The sequence below is a fragment of the Neopsephotus bourkii genome, unplaced genomic scaffold (assembly GCF_033783945.1).
Source record: "Neopsephotus bourkii isolate Nb327-2 ecotype Australia unplaced genomic scaffold, CSIRO-AGI_Nbou_v1 NB_284, whole genome shotgun sequence".
Lineage (NCBI taxonomy): Eukaryota > Metazoa > Chordata > Aves > Psittaciformes > Psittacidae > Neopsephotus > Neopsephotus bourkii.
Genome location: NW_026900793.1, coordinates 950,447 through 971,605, shown reverse-complemented (window position 1 = coordinate 971,605; position 21,159 = coordinate 950,447). Strand labels below are relative to the sequence as shown.

The window sequence follows — 21,159 nt, the reverse complement described above, 5'->3', positions numbered from 1 at the left end:
TCCTCAGCCAGCTGTAGAGGTCCAAATGCAGCTTCTCACAGCTGTACCTCCTTAGGCTTATCCATCAGACCCATGGCTGCACAGAGCAAGTCCAGTTTATCTGTATGAGCAGGTAAAAAGGAGGGGACACTTTAAGAATATATGTAACTGAGTTGTGTTTTTTTGGGTGGTTTTTTTAACTATGCATAGACACGTGACAGTATTTCCTCAAACCTGCAGACAAGGCTGTTTCCCCTTATTCTAGTTTGCAGTACTACAAACTTCTGGAAATCTCTGTGATAAACTATTAATATTAATCATCTGGTATCTTAGAGAAGAGCAATTTAGAGTTTTTATCATCAGAGCTGCTTTTCAGGCACATCCAGAAGTAAAGTAGATCAAGCACTATGTGAACAGCATTTAACTTCCTTTTTGTGGGGCTAAGTGAGAAAATGGAAAACAAGCCCCTGTTGTATGTAGAAAAAATATGCCTGCCTTGTAATGAGTCATTTTGAGATTTACCAGTCTCCTCCTCTTTCTCTTGCTCTCTCTTTGATACTGATAGTGATAGACTTGCTTTATAAACACTGCTCTGGGAACCTCATGAACTGAATCATTAAAACCAATCCCCCCAAATTCTCCAAGAAACAAACCCCACCCCCCCAAAAAAAACCCCAAAACCTGAAACAAAGAAAAAAAAACAAACACCAGCCCACTGCAAAAAGATCCAAAAAAAGAAAACCCCAGAACCAGAAAACACCACAAATCTTTGTGTCTGTTACTTTCCTGATTTTGTCAGATTATTTCCTCTTTCCAGATATTTCCTTCTAGCTGGGGGACAAATACTGTAATTTAATTTATTTTTGGTCTGCCAGCTGAGTTTGAGTTGAGTGACAGGATTGTTCTAATGCAACTTACATTTTTGTACTGGCTATACTAGCTACAGATGTATCTTTTGTCACAGATGTTTAATGACAACAAAGCCAATAAACCCCAGAAAACCAAAACCAAGCAAAACCCCAACCAACCAACCAAGACAAAACCTGTAAGTGATAGCCCATGGATGGCTCAATAAATGGTATGTATAGTTCTCTCTCCCAAAGCTTTTCTTTGGTGATGTGCTCACCGCTTTTTCAGGGCAGAACCAGAAATACCTGTTGGTTCTGTGTCCTTTCTTCCCTTTAAAGGATCCCCACACTTCCACCCTCCTTGAAGGCTCTGCAGTGCTGCTAGAAGTACAGTTTTATAACCAGCTTAATCTGGCCTGAGAATGAGCTAGCAACAAAACGACTAATCCTGCACTCCCCACCGGTTTTGGTTGTGTTCCCGTTTCTTCTTTAATGATAGCTGGAGACTGGTGTGGCTGTGTAATGTGTCACGCTGGTTTGCTAATCCAGCTAAAAACACTTTAAAAAGAGGGGGGAGAGGAAATCCCACCTGAGAAAACCTGACTGTTCATTTGATGAATAATCTGCTCTAATGTGTGCATGGGTGTAAATGTGCTAAGGGTAATTTGAAGAGAGGACACAGGAATATGCAGTCAGATTTGAATAGAACAAGATCACTCTTCACTCTTAAGATATCACAGTATTTATATATGCTTCTCTGCTTGTGAAACTGCATTATATCCATGTTTATGCATCGGAGATGACAGAGAAGCTGAGGTTTAAAATCTGAGAAAATGTCTCATGAAAATACAGGTTCTATTTATTGATTTCAGTCACAATGATTCCAGTAAAGTGAGCTCCTCAAGGGAGCTGGGCAGTGGGAAGCATTCACTTTCTATGCTGCCATTTGAATGAAGAGATCACTCCAGAATTATCAGTAGTACAGTCAAAGAAAAGTATCCTTGGTAAATTAGAAGCCTTAATGGAGAAGGTTTCAAGGTTTTTCCACAGAAGTTCATTGCCAAATGATGGCAGTTCAGCTGAGCCAGTTTAATGTGTGTTCTCTTCCCTGTTTAAAGATGGTCTCGCAGGGCTTGTGTCAAAAGCAAGTTTAAGAGGTGCTCTCCTTTAACCATTAACAGGTCCAAGGACTGAAAGCAAGGTTAGAGTGTATTTGTGATGTGAGACAATGAGGTGTTTTCCCAGGGAAGTCATATCTTGCAAGAGTGTGTTTGATCTTGAGCGAACAGTGTAACATAAATACCGAAGTATCTGCAATCGGAAGTGTTACCCTGTCCTGAAAGTAGCATAAATACTGGTTCTGTGTGACTTCTGACCAGGCTACCAAGTCTGCTCTGGTAGCTTGCCCTTGCCTCTTTACATAAAGAGCATTTTGGTTTCTAGTTGCTCATATGTCGCTTACTACAATGCCAAAACCTAGAAGCTCCTTATCCCTTCATCTTTCCTTCCTTGCCTACAGGATTACAGGCTGTAAGAACAGACTTCAAGGAGGTGCTTAGATGGGGTTGGTCTTGTTCCATTCTGCTTTAATACCCTGTCAAAGCTACTAGAATTTCACCATAGCATTCTGCTTTAAAGGCCTCCTACAGTTTTGAACTAAATCCTCTTTTCCATATGTTTTCTCTTACCAGTACTAAAATTCACCACAGTGCTGCTTTTTGTTTGGGCCTGTTTTTGGGGTGTCGTTTCCTGCTGTGTCTGTCCATCCCACCCCTCAAAATTGGTTGGGTTTTTTTTATTTCCTCTCAATAAACATTCAGAACTCCTGTGCATGGAAAACAGTATTTATTATCTTGTCTGTATGTAGAAAAAATATTGTCTGTCTTGGCAATTCTTTGGCTTTATATATACTATACAAAGAAGTTGTCTATGCTGTGTCTCTGACTTAATTTCCGCCCTCAAACTGTATGTTGCAATTAAACCTCTTAGTAGGTATAATGCTTGTTTATTCACATTTGTGGTTATTGATGGCTGGGTAAGTTTGTGCAAGCTCTTGTCTGTCAGCAACATATACGTGGCTTTATCTTCATTGACCTCAACTCACCCTTTTTGCTACTTCCGTTCCCATTCCTGAAGCCACTGACCTGCTTAGTTTCTAAAATACTCTACTGTGGTTTGAAGTAACACATGCTTTCAAACCATTAAATGACCCACTCTGGTCCTACTCTAATCTTTTCTTCCCTTTGTTGGATCAGTGTTTCTCAGACGAAGGTGTTGAAATGATTGTTGAAGCATGAGATTTCCTGCGCTTCCAATATGTGTTTGAAATTACACAGAGAAAGCAAGGACTCAAGAAAAAACCATGGCATGGAGCAGTGGAATCATCCTGATAACAGAAAATAAGCAAAGCTTTATAATTTTAATGAGGTGTGAGTTATATAAGTATACTCCATTTTTTTTTTTTAATTGTCTGGATATGGAAAATATAAAACTGTCAGTCTTATTTAAACATAATTGCATCTTTTGAAAAGTGAAAATGGTGCAGTAGTTTAAAAACATATTTTTTGGCACATTATTATGTCCATTCAATATTCTTGGACTCACTGCCTTGATTTTGTGATTTTCTTAATCCAAATTTTTCAAGGCAGACACTTTCAGGTCCCAGGATGGGATCTTTTATGTCATGCTGACTCTTTTCATAAAGAACAAAATAACCTCTCTTATAGAAACCCTTCATTTTAGGAACCTGGAGAACTAAGACGTAGCTATTATTACAAACCCCTTTCTCATAAGCTTACAAGTCCTTTGTATTGTTGGCACCTAATTTTATAATGAGTCTCAAGTAATGCTGTTTTTCTCCCCAGATCTGGCTTTAATGAACTTTTATATAGCCATAAGAGTATTACTAAAAAATACTTGTCTGATACTTTTTCTCCTCAAAGCGATCAAGTGATTTGTTTTCACACTCTCATTCCCTGGTAAATTTACAAGTTATGAAAGACTGCATATGTGAGAGCCCAGTGTTGATGGCTCTGGGGCATGCCTGAGAAAAGGACTGAGCAAAGGTTTTGAGCTGAAGCTGTGAGGGGAATTGTTTTGGTGGGCTTTGGCAGAGTCCGGATGGCATGACCCAGGAGAGCTAGGATGTACGCACTGAAGATGTGAAGTTAATGCTGTAGTTTTAAATGCCATTTCAAACCAAACAAAAGCTAAGCTGTAGATGTGGGATGATAGAAGATAAGCTGTAGTGACACCACAAGACATAGCCCTGTCAGTGGAATTCCAGTTGAGCCATACTTCAATGTTGTTAATGGCAGAAAGGCTTAACAGTATTTCACTTCAAGCACATTGTAGATAATACTTGAATAATATCTAAAAGCTTAGAATGCAGGGGAAAATAATGTGTTACTAGGTTTTTAGCTCTGAGGCTTCCAAGTTTTATCACTGTGTTTTCAGAACACTCTGGCAATATGCTCAAGTGGTAGTTCTGTACCAGAGTAAAAAGGTGAAGAGAAGAAGTAATTGCTAGAGTGACCCAGGGGTTCTCAGTGGGTTTACCTGTGCACTCAGAACATCTACTTACTTTTTTTTTTTTTATTCTGTAGATGTACATTTTTCCTGAAACAACAGAAAATTAACTTGCTGTACTAGAGGTCCTTTCAAATGTGACACAAATTAGTTTTGCCACTGGAAGACTTTATGATATAATATTTTTTGCCTTTGTATTTATCCACATAAGCCTAGTGAGTGTCCACATACTATTTCTTTGAATTAGAGTTGTTTTTTAATGCTGGTATCATAAATGCCACCATCTTGCCCACAGTCTTGAATGAAACTTCTTCATAACACTTTTGGTGAGTCAGGATAATACAGTAAATTCTTGTATGTTTTATATATCCATTTGTTATTACACAGCATAAGGAAACTTTGCAAGCACAGGTGACAAACATATTTTAAACATCCCTCTGTTATTTTCATCTTTATCAAATGGCCAAAGGAGCAGGGATTCACATTCCTTTTTCATGTGGGTGCCTGTAGGAAAACCTTGAATAAAAAGGAAAGGTGAAGTGCTCATCAGTATTTTGGCAAAAGGAAAGTACAAATTGCTTAAACCCCCTTTAAGAAAGTTCTACTGAAATTAGATGATGAGTTCAGTTACGGCACCACATGCCTTTAAAAAAAGGATCAATGACTCATTGCAGATATATGCAGGCTTTATTTTCAACTTTCTAGGCTCATCTTCTCTCTCCTTTAAAAATATAAAGGCATCATTTTGTTTGCTTTGGCTTTTTTGAAAGACTGCCATGCAGTTATGTTTGGCTACTGTCCAGTTTACACAAATGTTGGTTATGCAGAGGAAATCCTGCAAGTGTTAAGTTACTTTCTGCTGTGATGTGGAGTCCATTGGGAGGGATGGCAAAGGGGAATTTCAGAGAGCCCTTAGTGATGATTTTAAAACAGTAATTCAAGGATAAGCTTTGCTGTTTGTCGGTAAAACTCATAGTGATAAAATAGACTGGATTAAGGGACCTAGAATTTAATCTTGTATTTGTGATGGGAAGATTGGGTAGCTTGCCTTAGTGTACATTATATATGGGTATATTCATGATCAGTGGTGTGCTGAGGCATTTTTTGACTATGTTGAACAGTGTTGCTTATGGTAAGGAAAACAGCTTAATTCTTCAACAGTTTTTTTTGTTTGGTTGGTTGGTTTTTCTTCACCCAAGTGTTTGACTTGAGTAGTCTTTGCTGTAGGTGCAAACCGATGTTCTACAGTGTGACATCCGCACAGGTTATAAGGGCAACCTACTGCAAGGGCCAGGACAGCGCCCTGGCCGAGGCCCTCGTTTCTGGAGGAAGAGGCTCTCCGCGGGATGGAGAGAACTCCCGGCGCGGTGCGGCACCGTGCACCGGTTGAAGCGCCGTCTGAGGGCCCGTCCCGGGCCTCTGGCCCGTCCCAAGGTGGCCGCAAGAACCGTAGCGGGGCGGCTCCAGCGGCCTCGGTTAGGTTCTGCCGCACTCAATAATGGCGGCTGTGGAGCTGCCCTGAGCAATGATGGCCGCCCGGCGCGCGCGCGGAGGCCTCCCCGGCGGAGGGCGGGACTTCCTGCGGCGAGGTGCCGTGATGGTGGAGGCGTGATCGCGGCGGGCCGGCAGCAGGCACCGTCCGCACGGGGCGCGGCGGCGGCCCGGGCCGGGCATGGAAGTGGAGAAGATGGATGAGAATGAATGGAAGTACCATGGGGAAGGCAACCAGAGCCTCGTCGTCTCCCACTGCCAGGTGGGAAGGGGGGGGGGGGGGAGAATGCGGCGGGTAACGCCTACCCTGGCCGGCCGGGCCCGCCGGCCGCGCCGCGCGCTCCCTCAGGGTCTTGGGTGTCCGCAGGGAGCGGGAGGGCCCCGCGCCTCTGCCCCTCCTCGACGTGTGCGTTCCTCACGGCTGCCGCCAGATGCTCGGGCCTCAGCCGCCGGCCCCCCTGCCCTCCCCGCCCTTCTCTGCACAAGTTGTTTCCCATTCCAGTCGCCGGGAGTTGGGGTGCTGCCGGGAACGGGGAGGAGGGAATTGCGCCCGTCCTCTGGGAGAAATTAACAAGCGTTTTCCTTACGGCTCGTGTGGGTTTGGCGGTAGAAGTAGAGGGGAAAGCAGCTGATGACTAGACAGCTGTCGTTGGAGACGGGAGCTGCGAGGGAAAGTACTAACAGTTCCCCCTTCCTATCGTAATGTCCAAGTGTGACAGGAGAAAGAAACCTGGAGAATGGATGTTTCTCCTTTTGTCACCGACTCTTTCCATAGCGGAGTTTGAGAGCACTTGCTGCAGTGCTGAATTGGGACTCCACAATATAACTTGCATTTCTGGCTTAGCTATAGACCTCTGTGTCAGTCACCACTCTTTTTATCTCTGTGCTTCGATTTACCCTTTGGGTTCCTTTTTGTATGTGTTTTTCTTATTACAGAAGAAAAAAGTAAACGAGGTTCAACGTATTGGTGAGCAGTAACTTTAAATGAAGCTATATCCAATCAAGCAGTTTCTGTATCAGTTCAAAAAGCATGTGTTTACTTGACTGCTGTCAGTGTACTCTTGCCCCACCCGTATGTATACTATTTACCTACTATAGTTGGATACCTGTTTCCTGAAGGAGTTTATTCCTATTCTAGAAAGTACTTGTGCCTATTTTTTGCCTTTAAAAAAAATCATTTGTATCTTAAATTCTGGTATGGATTTGCCACAGAATATTTTAATACTTCATAGATCTAAAAAGCAGTAAAGCCAAAATGAAAATACTGGATTCTTTTGATGTCTGTTTTCTGGATTATAAGTATAAATTAACAAATGCCAAGTCTGAGAAAATACTGTAAATTGTACAGTGCTTTCCCAGATTTAGGAGGGGCACTTCTGTGGCTATTGTTTCTTCCTTCTCTTTCTTAAATATTTTTGTAAAGATACAAAAGAATGCAAAAGGCTTTGTTTCCTGTCCAGGTATTAGCCTTGAAAATAGCAGTTTGATAAATAGTCACGGGGTGATAGGGGTCAGAAGACGTAATGGATTAATAGCCATGTAATTGTGATACCTTCAAAGATATGGAAATTGAGGAAGTATGCCAGGGATTCAGAATAGTTGCTGAGTGTGTCAGTTCTCTAACAAAAAAACTAAAACTTTAAGATAAGTGAAATAGCTATGAGCTTTCTTTTAAAGACAGCTTAGAACTAGTAAAGCTTCCTTCTTAGAGCTCTGTGTCTACTGAAGGCAGGCTTGGTAAAAAATACTGCTCAGATGCTAATTGGTTACTTTGTGCCTCTTACAGATAGGACATACTTGTGTGATTAATCATCATTCTTGTGATCTGATGTCAAGTCATTCTCAGGTTTGCTTGAGCAGAGCAGCATAACTGAGGCAGTGAGTTTCATTTTAGCTGTCCTTGCTTAATTTTGTATCTCTTCAGCTCATGTTTTTTGTCTACAAATGCTAGTGGGAGGGATAGTGATTTGATTGAGGGAAGGGAGACATGAATGAATGCTCAGATGTAAGTGCCAGGGTTGTAATTGAGAGGCCAGCATGAAACTGTGTATGTGCTCCCTTTTGATGTGTAATGGTATTTTGGAACTTGGGGGGAAGCTGGTATGTACCACTGTAGGTCTGAGCCTCTCCTTGCTGCTTCTGGAAGATCTGAGAAGTATTAAAAAACAAAACAGCAACGGAAAAAAAAAAAAAGGAATTAATCCCTGTCCTGGAGAAGAGGTACAAGCTGTTTTGCCTTTTGTGAAGCAAGAGCCCAGGGTGTTTTGTTTCAAATCCTGCTCTCTGGACTCCTCTTTGAGGCACTGATAACAGGTACTGCATAAGGTTGTGTATCAAGCACAGAGGGCTTTTGTGCCGCAGTGAGCGGGCAGCCTGGATGAATGCTCTTGTTCTTGGTCATGTGGAGTGTGACGGGACTGGGGGTAAAAAGAGAGGGGGACAAGGCATGCATCGTCAGCTCATGGTGCTCTTGTGTGTTTAAGGCTATGCCTACTCTTTCGGTTTGTGCCGTTCATGGTATTTTTCCCTGTAAGACATGATTGTAATGTGGCGTTAATCCAGAGTTAGTATAGTACCAAAATCTAAAAACTTGGTCATAGAAAAATCACATGGACAAAAATAGCTCTGGTGATGAGCTGATAAGCCTTAGACACAGGCAACATGCGGGTTTTTTGCAGTGCCACAGGTTTGCCTGACAGTTAGACGCTGGCATCCTGTGGAACATGGTAAATTGTTTTGGTGGAGGCATTGTAAAGGACTGTCTGATATGCTCTTTCCTCTTACTGGTTATTAATCCTGCAGAATGCAACAGTAATAAGAGTTTCCCCGTGTGCCTGTGCTCCTGAAGCCTGCAGAAGGCTGTGTTGAAATTGCTGCAAGTGCGTCTCTGTTCCTTACTCATGCTGTTGAGAGGACTTAGACGGGGCATGGTGTAGTTAACATGTCTCTGCTTACGGTGATAGTTTTACAGTTACTTTAATTAGTTTTTCAGTATTTAGAAAGCGATCTGATGAGTAAAGATGGGATGCCTGCCAAGCATTTTGTTACCATTGTTATCTCTGCACACTTGCTTACTTGATGCATACTCAAATTTCTGCTTTCATGGATTTTTAAAGTTTCACTTTTGATGAATCTAAAATTCTAGGAGACTTACAGTATTATGTGCGAATTTCTCTGTTTATAAAGTTGGTTTTTATTGCAGCTATGACTTAATCCAAATTGAAACTGTAGTCCAAAAGCCTTTGTATAGTCTTGCAGCCTGCTGAAACGCTTCAAGTAGGAAATGAACTAAGACAGCTTTTCTGCCTCATGATGTTAGTGAGAAATACAACTGGCAAATCTGTTTGGTTCCTAAACACAGCACTTGAGGTATTTGGGAGGATCACTCTGAAGTTCACAAAAAATGCAGGTTTGTTCAGGCTGCATGATTCTTGCCCATTGGTTGCAATATTGAATACTTGATTAAATCATAGTATCCTCTTCAAATAAATAACGTATTTGCCACTCTTCACACCATACAGTGAATTGTGTGGTTACTTGTACTTGCTGAGAGATGCAAAAGGTGCTGCAGGTACAGCTCTAAAGAGCTCCAGAGAAGCACCATCACAAACAGCTAGACGATTTAGAAAGGATGCTGTTTACTCCCTGTGATTTTATTGGAGTGTTGCTCCTCCCAGAGCAAGTTTGGCTTCTGACTTAGAAAGGGCAAACCCAAGCTTTCCCTCCTCCTTTCTACTCTTGGGCAGCAGAGAGGGCTCAGAGGACAGTTACCTTCTTGTAAGCTTTTGACTCTTTATAAGATGGAGATGCCTGTTTGTTTGTGGTGTTTTTTTTTTTTTTTCCAGAAGTGAGCTTCTGAAACTGGAATAGTGAGTTAACATGTACAAATGTCTTGATTTCAAGGAAATATAGGACAGATTGCTGAGTATTCAGGTAGGGGAAAAATACCAAAACACTAGCTGCTGTTCCTTGCTGGTGTAAATACAATAGCTTATTGACCATGGCCTTCTCAGAATACTGCTCTGATTTAAAATGTGACCAAGTTAGAGTGTCTTAGTTCTTTCACAATGAGAAATTATAAGAAAAGGTAAGGTGTGGCTTGTACTGATTGAATTTTAACTAATGGGAAAGGCATAATTTTGGTAAGACTTCATTGAATTTAAACAATTTTATATCCTTGAGGAAGTTCTTCTGTTAACTCTTACTTCTGACAGATTTTGTGCTCTGAATGGACCCAGAAGACTCACTAAGGCTATGTGATGTAGGGAGTTCTGCATCTCATTCTGTAGAATATTCTGGAGGAAGCAAAACGTATGTGTGAGTCAGTTGAACCAAGACTCCAGCATGAACTTTAATGGGGATTAAGGGCCATTAAAACCTCTTCTGTCTGCTTCTGCTACTTTGTAGGGCATTTCTTTGACCTGGTTTCTCCAGCAGTGATGTCTAGTAAAAACCCAAACCTGCATACTGTTTGCCTACTTGGACTGATGACTAAACATGATGTATTGCTTTGTTCCTTCTTTCCTAGTTATGATTGCTTTTTAATTGTAAGCTTGTTGTATTTGTATTTACTTGCTTATTGTAAGCAAGTAGAGGAGCTTCTGCCCAAATTTATTGAAGAAGGAGCTATAAAAACTAGTTGAAAAGCCAAGTGTGCTATCACAAGCAACTATAAAAACCAGTTGAAAAACCAAGTATGCAATGAGGGTGTGTCATCAGTGGAAAAGAAAGGAAGGGATGCCTGGCTCCCTGTAAACAACAATTAAGTTTTTAGGAACAGGAGGCAGTCGCCACTCTGAGTTGGAATAAGGGGACCCTTTGTGGCACCTGTATGAAACTGTTTCCTCTTGTCAGCCTTGGTTAACTGATACTTAAATACACCTCTGTGGTCACTGGAAAAAAAGGAAGGCAGTTTTGTATTTGGGTCTTGGACTAAACTGGTGCAACTGTGACTGTAGATGTTGTAACTAATCGGACTATACTTGAGTACAGTCTATAATGGTTTTACTATAAATGAAGAATTAAAATGTGTAAGCACTTCCAATTCTGTGGATTAGCTGCAAAACTTTTTTTGACACTTTTCCCCTTCCTCCTCCCCACCCAATGTCAACAGCTTGAGTCAACTTGTCTAGAATTTGAATTCCATAATGGGATTTCAATCCATGTTGCAGTAGTGTTGTTAAATTTCCTTTTCCCTTAGCTTTTCCAGGTTGTTGCACTGAAAGGAAGCTCTGAACACAGTGAGGTTTAGTAGTAGTAATGTCTTTGGTAAAGCGAAAGGGGAGGTGGCACTGGGTAGCAGGGCTGAATGTAGAGGAAAGAGAACAGGAAGGAAGCAATTAAAACTTTTCTCATCATATTAGTGATACTAGGTTCTGTAGATGCAGATGGGAAAATATAGCATGTGCATGGAAGATGGGAGATGGAAACACCTCAAGTCTGAGGTCTAATACTGTTAATGTGATACAATAGTGATAACATAACTGTAGCAGCAGCAACACCAGTCTCCTCCCCCCAGAATATTCTTTTTTTCAGAGCTCTCTTGCAGATAACAGAGTTGGAGCCGATTTGTTTTCTGGTGACTTTCTTTGGAAATTCAAATTCTGCTTTATGCCTGCCTTTTTTTCTGGGTTTTTTCTTTTTTTCTTCTTTTCTTTCCCTCTTTGTGTGACATCTGAGACTGCCGAAGGTTATGCAATGAAAATGTTTTTCTGACAAGCTCAGGAGGTAGTCTTGATTAAAAATGGTTTTGTTTTTTTCTGTTTGGTTTTACTGTGCTAGCTCAAACTTACATGAGTTTCTTTTCACAGTTGATGAGATCAAGTTATCTACAAAGCATTTTTTGGGGTTTTTTTTTTTTTGGTCATCTTTGGTAAAATGCAGTGGAGTTCATAACTTTGCCTTTTCTGTGCTGCACATGTGTCTTCCCTCAGTCGACAGCAGTAGTGGATTGGTTGATTGGTGAAAGTATCTTGGCTAACCCATAAAATATAAAGGAGTGGTTGGTCTAATAGTGTATTTTGGTCACTCCTTTGGTTCTTTCCTCCCTCCCAACCTTTCACTGGGTTTATTTATTTGCCTCACTGTATTATTTCTGAGACTTACAGTAATGGTGTTCTGACCACCTGGTTTCACTCAGGAGCAGAGCATTTGATTGAACAGTTGCCTGAAACTCTTTCCCAAGTTGCCTAAGGTTTCTTCTAGCCGAGGTGTCCAGGATGCTGGGAATTCCTAACATGTTCTCACTCTCCATTTTATTACTTAACTTCATTCTAATCCCTCTTACTCTTTGGACATTTTATTGCTGCCCTTCCTAATGATATTTTCCTGAAACATGTTGTTTCCCAACGTAACAGCAGCTGACTAGGTAGCTTGATGCTGAAAAATATCTGTTGCAGATAGGCAGAGGTTTAGAGCAGCTTAAAGGAAGAAAGCTTAGTACATGTTTTCATGTTCTTGTTGGTAGAACTCACCTGTGTGACACATGAATGAGGTGTTTGATACACTTAAATATTAAGGACCAGATTTTTTCATGCTTGTTTTCAACAGCTAGGTTGTCAGGGACATCTGCCATGTTACACAGACTATAGTAATGTATGCTGAGGGCCAGGCATCAGTAGGTTTATTCATTCTGTTCTCTCTTTAGTATGTGTTTCTACCTAGTACCAGGGGTATATCACTTGATATCATTTCAGGTATTGTGAGTAGGCGGCTGAGCTGAAGGCAACCGTTTCCTTCTCACTAATGGCTACTGCAGTTGTAAAATTCTGGCATTGGTACCATCTATATATTGCAGGGTTATAAAAAGCTTAGCTGTGAAGTGAAACCTGAGATAATGCTTAACTGTCATGGGAATCTATATCATAACCTAGAAGGGAAAAAAAGTGGAATGAGTACCTGAAGTCTGATGCAAGCTGTGAGCCCTGTGCTAAACAAGTATTGTGGTGGTATTTCAAATAATGGTTTCATACTGAGTGGTCAAGCCAGGTGCTGTGCCAGAAATCCTTTATTCATGTGAAGAAATAAAAAGTTTATTCTTCAGGGACCCCTGTGGTAAATAAGAGAATTGTTCAGAGTTTTGAATGCGTTCTTGCATTTTTGTGTGAGCAGTTGCTAAACTTCCTCCATACTGGCAGGAAGTGTATCTTTCCTCACTTTGTGTTGTGTGGTCTTGCCCACCTCATATGGAACAAAACTGGGTTGGGAAACAGCACTATACAATATTACTCTATGTGCTTCATTCAAAAGCTGCAAAAATTTTTCTGTGAGTAGCTTATTTCCATCTCCCACATCCCTCCACATTGCACAGGATGTTGAAGCCCTGGATATGGAGACATTTAAACATGTTTTTTGTTGAGTATTATAAAGGTAAGCTTTTACTGAAGTGCCTGGGCAGTGTGGTGGGCATGTTTTTACTGAGCTTTATTAATTGAAGAAGGAACTCTCTCTGTGCAGCTGGCTTTTTCTGAGATGTAAAGATGGTACCTCTTTGTCCTTTTGCTTCCTTCCTAGAAGCTGCATTTTCTGAAGAAAAAGCCGTTGTTTTCTGTGTAAATCCCTCAAACTGGAGTTGAAATTGAAGGGGTTGTGAAATGTAAATTTGGAATTAAAAAAGTCGGAATAATTCTTTTAGTTGGCATATAGTGCATGCAGCTCCAGTGTGCTGCTGCAGAAATAGCTTAATGCCAGCCCAGTAATTCCATAGTTTCATATTTAGTACCATTGAAACTGTCATCAATTAGTATTCATGTATCACTGCATTCAGGTAGGGCTTGAATAGCAGTTCAGTGTAACTGAACCCTTCTCCCTCATTTTGATTGAATTTTAGGTATAATGCACTTTTTGTAGGTATAATTGCTGTACTTTGTTGTAAAGGCACAATGATTATGTGAATAACTACACTGGTGGTAGAGGGTTTAGCATACTTAGAGCTGTGTTTGGTAAGTTCTTGAGAGCCCCTGAGGTTCAGCAGAAGACAGTGAATTAAACAACCAGTTCTTACCGTATAAAGAAATTCAAGAGCCATTACAGGCACCATTCTCACTAAAAGTAGTGGACTTTATATCTTCATTTCCTTAGGTAATAGTTGGTGGTGGTGCGTGTAATTGGATGCAACAAATAGTATTGTAGTGAAAGATGTGTTACCAGTCTTTGAGAGTGTTTTCCTCCATGTTGTTTATGATTGAAAGTCCCTGACTTGAAACCAAAGGTGGGTTCTCTTGTTCTGTTTGTATATAGTGTGCCTTTCAAAATAAATGTATCAACAACATAGTAGACAAGTAGGCAAATGTAAAATTGCATGTAGTGCTTAGAAAAACACTGATGTTTTAGCTACCATGGTTTATGAGACTGTGGATTGAGAGAGGTGATGGCCTCCCTTTTTGGACTAAAAAGTTGCTACCCAGAGTGCCTTGTTTGTAGTACCAGTAGATCTTGCTTATGTGAACAAAAGTTGGTGTCAGCTAGATGAGAATCTTTTGTAGTTATACCAGGCTGTTGCAAAACTAGATATTACAGTAGCACTTTGCCTCTAGACAAAAATAGTAAATGCATGGTCTTCAGAATAATAATAATAGAGTAATAACAAATGACGTGAACCTGCTTATTTGGAGAGGCAGAAGCTGAAGTGGTATTTCCCAGGCTTTGTGTTTGGACAGGCTAATTCTTCGTATTTTCATACAGAAGCTTATTTTAAAACCATATGAGCTGAGGTGGTAACAGCAGAAGAAAACACACATCTTTCTGACCTTCTGAATGATTTTACTAGCATTTGAGCTTGCTTGTATACAGATTTTCCCATTTCTGTCACTGCCACCAGCTTTTACACAGATTTTTTGTTAACACTGTAGCAGAGACTGAGGCTTTCAAAAACCTGTTATGCAAACGAGGTTTTTCTCTGAAGGGGAATGTGAAGATTCTAGATTTGCCCCAGTGATGTTTAACCTGTGAAAACGCCAGGAGGCCTTCATGGCAGCTTTCTGATCACAGTAAAGCTGAGCAGACATTTTTGGTAAATATGAAACTCATATCAACCATCAAGCTGTAAAGAAATAAATGTAAGCTTTTATCCTGGTTTCATAATGCTAATGTCAAATCCAAAATACCTGGATTGATGCCAGTTATATTTTGGCCTAATTTCCAAGGATTACATTGTGTTTAAATATTAAAATAATATCTGTAGTAACTGTTTTGGAGAAGAAAAACTCTTGCTGATAAATGCCTTGGGGACTATGATGAGCAAACTGTTTTTTTCCCAAGACCCATTGGCACACATCAATGGGTGTGCACACATCTGTGTGTCCTTGTGATGCCAGTGGCTTCTCTGAGGATGTTTTCACAGCCCCTCCCACAGCTTCTTCTCTCCTTATTAGCAATCACTAATTTTCAGCTATGGTTTAACCCAAACAATTGTTTCATGATAGGGTGCTGAAGAAGTGTTTGCCTTTCTTGGTGGGACTCTAAACTGAAGGGTAGTGCTCCTCCAGAACATAGGCTCCTGATTACATCATCTCAGCAGCCTAGTGACTGGGAATGTGTTTTGAGAGACACAAGTTTTGGTATCCTTGTTGCTATTGTTTGTTTTGAGTTGTCTGTAACAATTCGAAATGGGTTTGTTGTAGCCCATGTATGGTCTTGGGCAACAGTAAGAACCTTGTTTGTTATCTGTTACAGAGCTGCTGTGCTCTCATGTGAGAGTCACACTTCATTTTGTTTTACTTGGAGAGTAAGAGTAGTGATGTTTGGTAGTCTGGCTTTATTTTTCATTTCTTGTCACTAACTGGATATTGAACATACTTGCAGAGAAGGGTCTGCAGGATTAAAAAGAAGCAGAATTCTTCCTTTGAATTCACTATGTTTCTAGCTTGTCTCCTCAAGGTGTGAAGCTTCTTACCGTTTTATCTGTTACATTTGCCTACGTCCATGCATTGCTTCTATTTCTCTGCTTGATTTTTGCAGCCTGGTTTGTCTTGATTTTGTTGTTTTGTTTTTTTTTTTTTTTTTTGTCTGTATGGGACTATTATCCAATCACCTAAACACTGTGATGGTAGTAGTGTATTGATACAAGTGTGGTTAAGCAGCAGAAGGGCTTACAAATGGGAATGCACAGAATGACATTTAGGGAACACTAGGATCTAGTTGATCTGATTCTCAAAGTGCTAAGGAGTAATGACAACCTCTTAAAATCTCTTCTCTTCTGGATTTGCACCATTCTCATGCAGGTAAGCTTGTTACATCTTTGATGTCCAATCTGTAAATACATATATAAAAGGCATGCAAGATAACTGACAAAACCATTGTGGCAACAGCCACCCACAACATTTCCAAGTAAAGAATCAGTCAAGTGAATCAGTAATGCATGAAATATGTGGGCCAATATTTTCAGTGGCAATAATTCTGAAGCAGTAGGTGGTTTTGGTATCTAATGGGTTAACCTTTGTACTGTGGCAGTGGATTCGTGTAACTGTGTACTGAATTGCGCAAAAGGATGGACCTAGCTGAAAACTTCTCCTAAAAAAAGTTTTGGTGGGGGGTTTTTTGTTCTGTTTTATTGTCTTTTTAATCTGATAATCTAATAGCTTTACTAAGGCACAGTGTGAGCTGGCTGGTCAGTGAAAAGTTTTGTTTGACCTTTGCTCTGTTTCCTTTTGACATCTTTAGACAAGCAGTGTGTTCTTCTTTTGCTGTATATAGTTTTGGTCATTTTATCTCAGCATGCCTCTTCAGAAGTGATTTGGTAATGAACAAAATACTATGGTGCATCCAGTGAGAGCAATTGGATTTTCCAGAGCAATGTTAGAAGCTTGTTGGGTGGGAAGCAAATAATGGATATCTACAACACTCCTGAAATGCTATGGAATGAAGCTTCTGAATTGATGAGAAGTATGATTAGATCCCTCCATCACTAATCAGGTTGCTTATGAATATTTAAAGCTGGGGATCCAAACCATTGAAACACAGTAAAAAACATGGAGTGTGCAGGCTCATCAGACCTGAGCTCTGTTATCCACCTGCAATAGAGGTCAGAGCAGGGGAAAGAGAGTAAGTGTCACCCAGCAAATTTGTCAAATCCAGGGGATCATAATTAGTGTTCAGTTTATCTAGTTTGTTGGAACAGTTATGCTGTTTAGATCTTGCAGAGCAAGTTGAATCAAAATGCAGGAAAACATCCTTTTACCCGAGTGTGTGCTCCAGATGTGGCTGAACTGAGAGATTCCTGCTGGCTTGAGATTTCTTGGATATTGAAGGGCCTGATTCTGGGTTTCACTATCAGTATCTGAATCTGGATCTTGTTTTGTTAGTATTTTGGATTGTCATCTGGTTTGCTTTTCTCCTCCTGCTTTTTCTCTACATCTTAGTAATTAAAGATAACTGCAGCTCTCTCCCACTCAGCACTGCCCAGAGGTGGCCTTCAGCCCTGAAATGTGGAATATATCTGGTGCTGTCATGCTGAGGGAGGTTTTTGGTAGGGAAAAGACATTTGGTAGGGAAAAAACTTAGATTCCATAAACCTGAAGTGTAACTATAACATTTTGCCTGCATTATCTTTATCAGGAAATCTGAGTGTTAGTACTTTTTTGATAGTGCTTTAAATAAAACTTAATCTTTTTTGGTGTGTTTAGGAAAGGTCCAAATGGAGACACTGAAACTCCAGAAAACAGGTGTTCATCTCTACCTTTGGTGGTGCCCAGTTGGTTTTATCCACGTTTTATCTGAATAGGCTGAAGTACGTCAGAGGGAATAAATATCTTGAGGAACAGATACTTAGACTGACTAATCTGAGGCAGGGCTACGTGTTGTCTTGCCTAGTGAGGCTGCAGCTTCCTTAATACTATGTCAAAATTTGATTTTAATGTAAAAAGTCAATTTACCAAGTGTAGTGGTTAATCTCAGCAAGATTTTATTGAGAGAAGGGTACTACAGGTGACTTCTGTGGTGGAAGATGCTCCTTTAATAACCTTAAGGTTAAAAGCCTGATTTACTTTGGACATCTGCAGATATTTTTATCTGACCTCTTAAAAATAAAGGCTGAGGGTGTGTTTAGAATTTGTGTGCTTTGAAATACAAAATCTGATAGAAAAGTAAAATATTTGGAAACCTGCTTCATTTGTCCTCCTGTTGCATGTTTACTTTTTGGAAGTGTAGAAGTAGCAGGTTTTAGTGTTAAATAGAGCTGTGTAGCTACTGCTGGTAACTGGTGTCTCCTTAATGTTTTGTAATGCTGTGCTGATATTGTAAGAAGATGACGTCCAAGTTGGTCTTGCTCCTCCTCAAAGACCTTTGGTGTGAAAATGGTAGAGTGTTTTTCTGTTTACTTGAACCTGTATTTTACCAGATTTTCAGAGCAGTGCTATAAGCTGAGAGAGTATTTGCTGTTACACATAGTGACTGCCTTGTTAAAGTGATGCAAAATCTGACAACAGGCACTGATGTATTTGATTTCAAGTTGAGTGAAATAACCATCTAGAATGCCTGCCCCCCGCCTCCCCTTCAAATTTTCAGCTGAGGTAGGTTGGGAAATCAGACAATTGCACTGTTATAGAAATTATCATGTACTTACATGCTAATGAAATCATATTCTTTCCTTTCCTTAGCGCTGTGTGGTGTTGCGGTTTTTGAAGTCCCCCCCAAACCAGAACAAGGTAAGATTCAACATGGAGTTATTTTGCAATGTGGCTGTGTTCCAGGAGTTTTGGCAAAAGGAGGAAATTTGAGGTTGTCTTGCGTAACTAAGATTATGTGACTGTTGATGTGGAGACCTTTGTGTGGAACAGAGTCTAAGACTGCAGTGCATGGAAGGCACGATCCCTGGACGGGTGGCTTTGGCAACAGAGGGAGTGTTAAAGTTACATATGGGAGTATGGCAATGCTGAGGAAGAAATGGTTGTCTTGCTGACTTTTGCTAGGCGGGATTGAAGAGGAGCATCATGGGACTGGTGTCATAATGAAGGTGTGCTGTGGACTGCCTACTCAGTAGCTAAAAAGCCATAGAATTTGGACAAAGATATGAAATAGTCACAAAATAGCCTTTGCTATTTTGGTTTTAGCATCCTGTCTGTTGCAAAAAGGACATGGCAGGACACAGTCTACCAGTTGCTTTGGCTGTGGCAGAAGGTTTTCTGCTTGAGAAGGAACTGAAATGATTTACCTTAGGTTTGCTTTAACAGGGATATAAAATGATCATGGATCAAAGGTGGAGGGTAAGAATAAAAGTGCTCCAAGGAGAATTAAAAAGAAAAGAGAGCACAGAAGGCAGGAGGTTCAAATTCGGCCCTTTCTTCAACCTCACGAGTAGTCTTTAGGGTGTGTTATCTGGGAGATTACAGGGAGTGGTTTGAGTTACAGCAGCTTCTGAACCACTTTGTCTTGTTCAGTGGCAGGCATTTCTGATAAGAAAGAAATGTAGGAAGGATTCTGGCTATACTGGGAGCTAGGGGGAGTGCTTAATTTTAGGAAAAAAGGAACAAGGATGAATGTGAAGTAAATGTACAGGAAGGGCATTTTGCTTTAAATTGGGAAGATGAATGCAAAATGTGTTCAGTTTAACAAGGCTTAAAAGAGAAGTTCCTAAAGTAGATCAGCAGAAAGTAAACCCCATGAACACAGTAGTGTGTGTAGGAGTTTAGTGGCCTTTCTGCCTCTTATTTTACTTGAAATAAAGTCTGGTAAAACTGAAGTGTGATTCAGCTAAGTTTTTGATCTGTTCATAGTGGCAAGAATTCAAAAATGCATCCCGTGCTTCTGTAGCAGTCAGAGATAATAACATTGAGAGTTTTTACAAGACCAGGGAAGAAGCCAATGGATTGGAAGAAATGAAAACAGTGCCTATCTCAAGTTTTAATATAGCAAGGGAGAATTAGACCACAAGTTTAAGTAAAAAGTCAATTGGTTGCCATTTATTTAAGAAAGAAACCACCGAGTACCAGCTTTCTTTCTTTTTTTGTTGCATAATAATTGTTTTTAAAAAACCTGACCAAGTATGATGAGGTCACAAAGGCAGGCAGGAAGTGACACGTCACAATTACCCACCACAATACTGAAGTTGATAATGCTTCTGTGGCATGCAGATAGCTTTTTGGATTGGGATGCTGAAGCACAAGAACAGAATCTCCTGTTCATGACATTCTTTTAGTGTGTGAATGCTAGAGAGGGGAAAATGTTTTTTTTAGGTGTAATCTGTATTCCTGGCTAGTGCTAGACGAGTTAGGATAAATATATATTGTGTTAAATCTGTGCATGACATTGCAGCTCATCCAATGTAAACAACTTTGAAAGAAGCAGTTGGGGCAGAATTTTCTAGTAAGACACACACTGAAATTCAGATGTGGACAAACAGGTCTCAGGCTCTTCTGCTGCACTCCTTTGGAAAAGGTTTAACAAGTCTGGATACTGCTTTGGGTTTATATTGTTTGGGATCTGGGACTAGATAAGCTAGTAGTTAAAGAAGATGGCGATGCAGCAAATTGTAATCTTATTACAATTCAGTGTTTTTTGGTTTGTTTTATTATTTTTTTAATGAGAAATAATAATGTAACTCTGGGGCTTGCATTTTTTGAGTAGGAAGTCGTGTCTGGATTCATGGAACTATTTTAATTGCACATTGCTAATTTTAGTATATGAGTATTCTGATTGAATTTTTGGGGGGTTTTGCCTGATTTTAGGGGAACCTATTTGAGTTCTGGTGTTTCGCTAAATAAGCTGGGAGTAATGATGGGTCCTTCAAAAGCTTTTCATCTGAACATTTTGCAGTGTTGAAAGGTGATGCTTCAGCAGCCTTTTAGGGGGTTTTTGTTGTGTTCAGAGTTTATAAAATGGGTGAGCAGGTGTCATAAGCTTGGTTTGTAGTTTTAAAGTTGTATTGATCTTTTTAACTGGCGAATCATGCCTTGTAGTAGTAGCAGCAGCAGTGAATGAATGTCCTGATTTTCTGAAATGCTTATTTCCCAGTATGTATATACATGTGCATGTAAAAAAAAAAAAGGGTATAGAAGGCTGTATCCTTTTGCATACCCATGTGGGTGGCCTGCTTGTGCATCTTGTTGTCTATTAATTATTTTTCCTCAAATACACTTCTTAAGACCAGATGACTGCAGCTGAGGAAGTTACTCAGGCATCACAGCGTGTGTTTTGTTCTAAGACTCAAATAGTGGAAGATTGCCTGTTGTGAAGAGACTCCAGGCTCATTTTGGCTCTCTTGAAAGGATGCAGGGAAAGCTGTTCAGAGAAACAAGACAACATACAATATGCCAGACATTTTACACAATAAGTGCTGTCCTGGCCTTTAGAGAATGATGGAAATGCTATGAAGTGCTTT

At 40.3% G+C, this 21,159-nt stretch overlaps 2 protein-coding genes across 2 annotated transcripts in view; one reads left to right on the top strand and one right to left on the bottom strand.

Annotated features, from left to right (window-relative positions):
* Positions 1–21,159, bottom strand: part of PBRM1 (polybromo 1) — a 351,134-nt gene that overhangs the window by 166,098 nt on the left and 163,877 nt on the right. The window lies entirely within an intron of this gene.
* IPPK (inositol-pentakisphosphate 2-kinase) overlaps positions 5,920–21,159 on the top strand; it is a 29,853-nt gene continuing 14,613 nt past the window's right edge. Inside the window, exons 1-2 of the mRNA XM_061346985.1 lie at positions 5,920–6,108; positions 18,440–18,487. Coding sequence (XP_061202969.1) covers positions 6,028–6,108; positions 18,440–18,487 — 129 coding nt within the window. The 5' untranslated portion in view covers positions 5,920–6,027. The remainder of the gene's footprint in view (positions 6,109–18,439; positions 18,488–21,159) is intronic.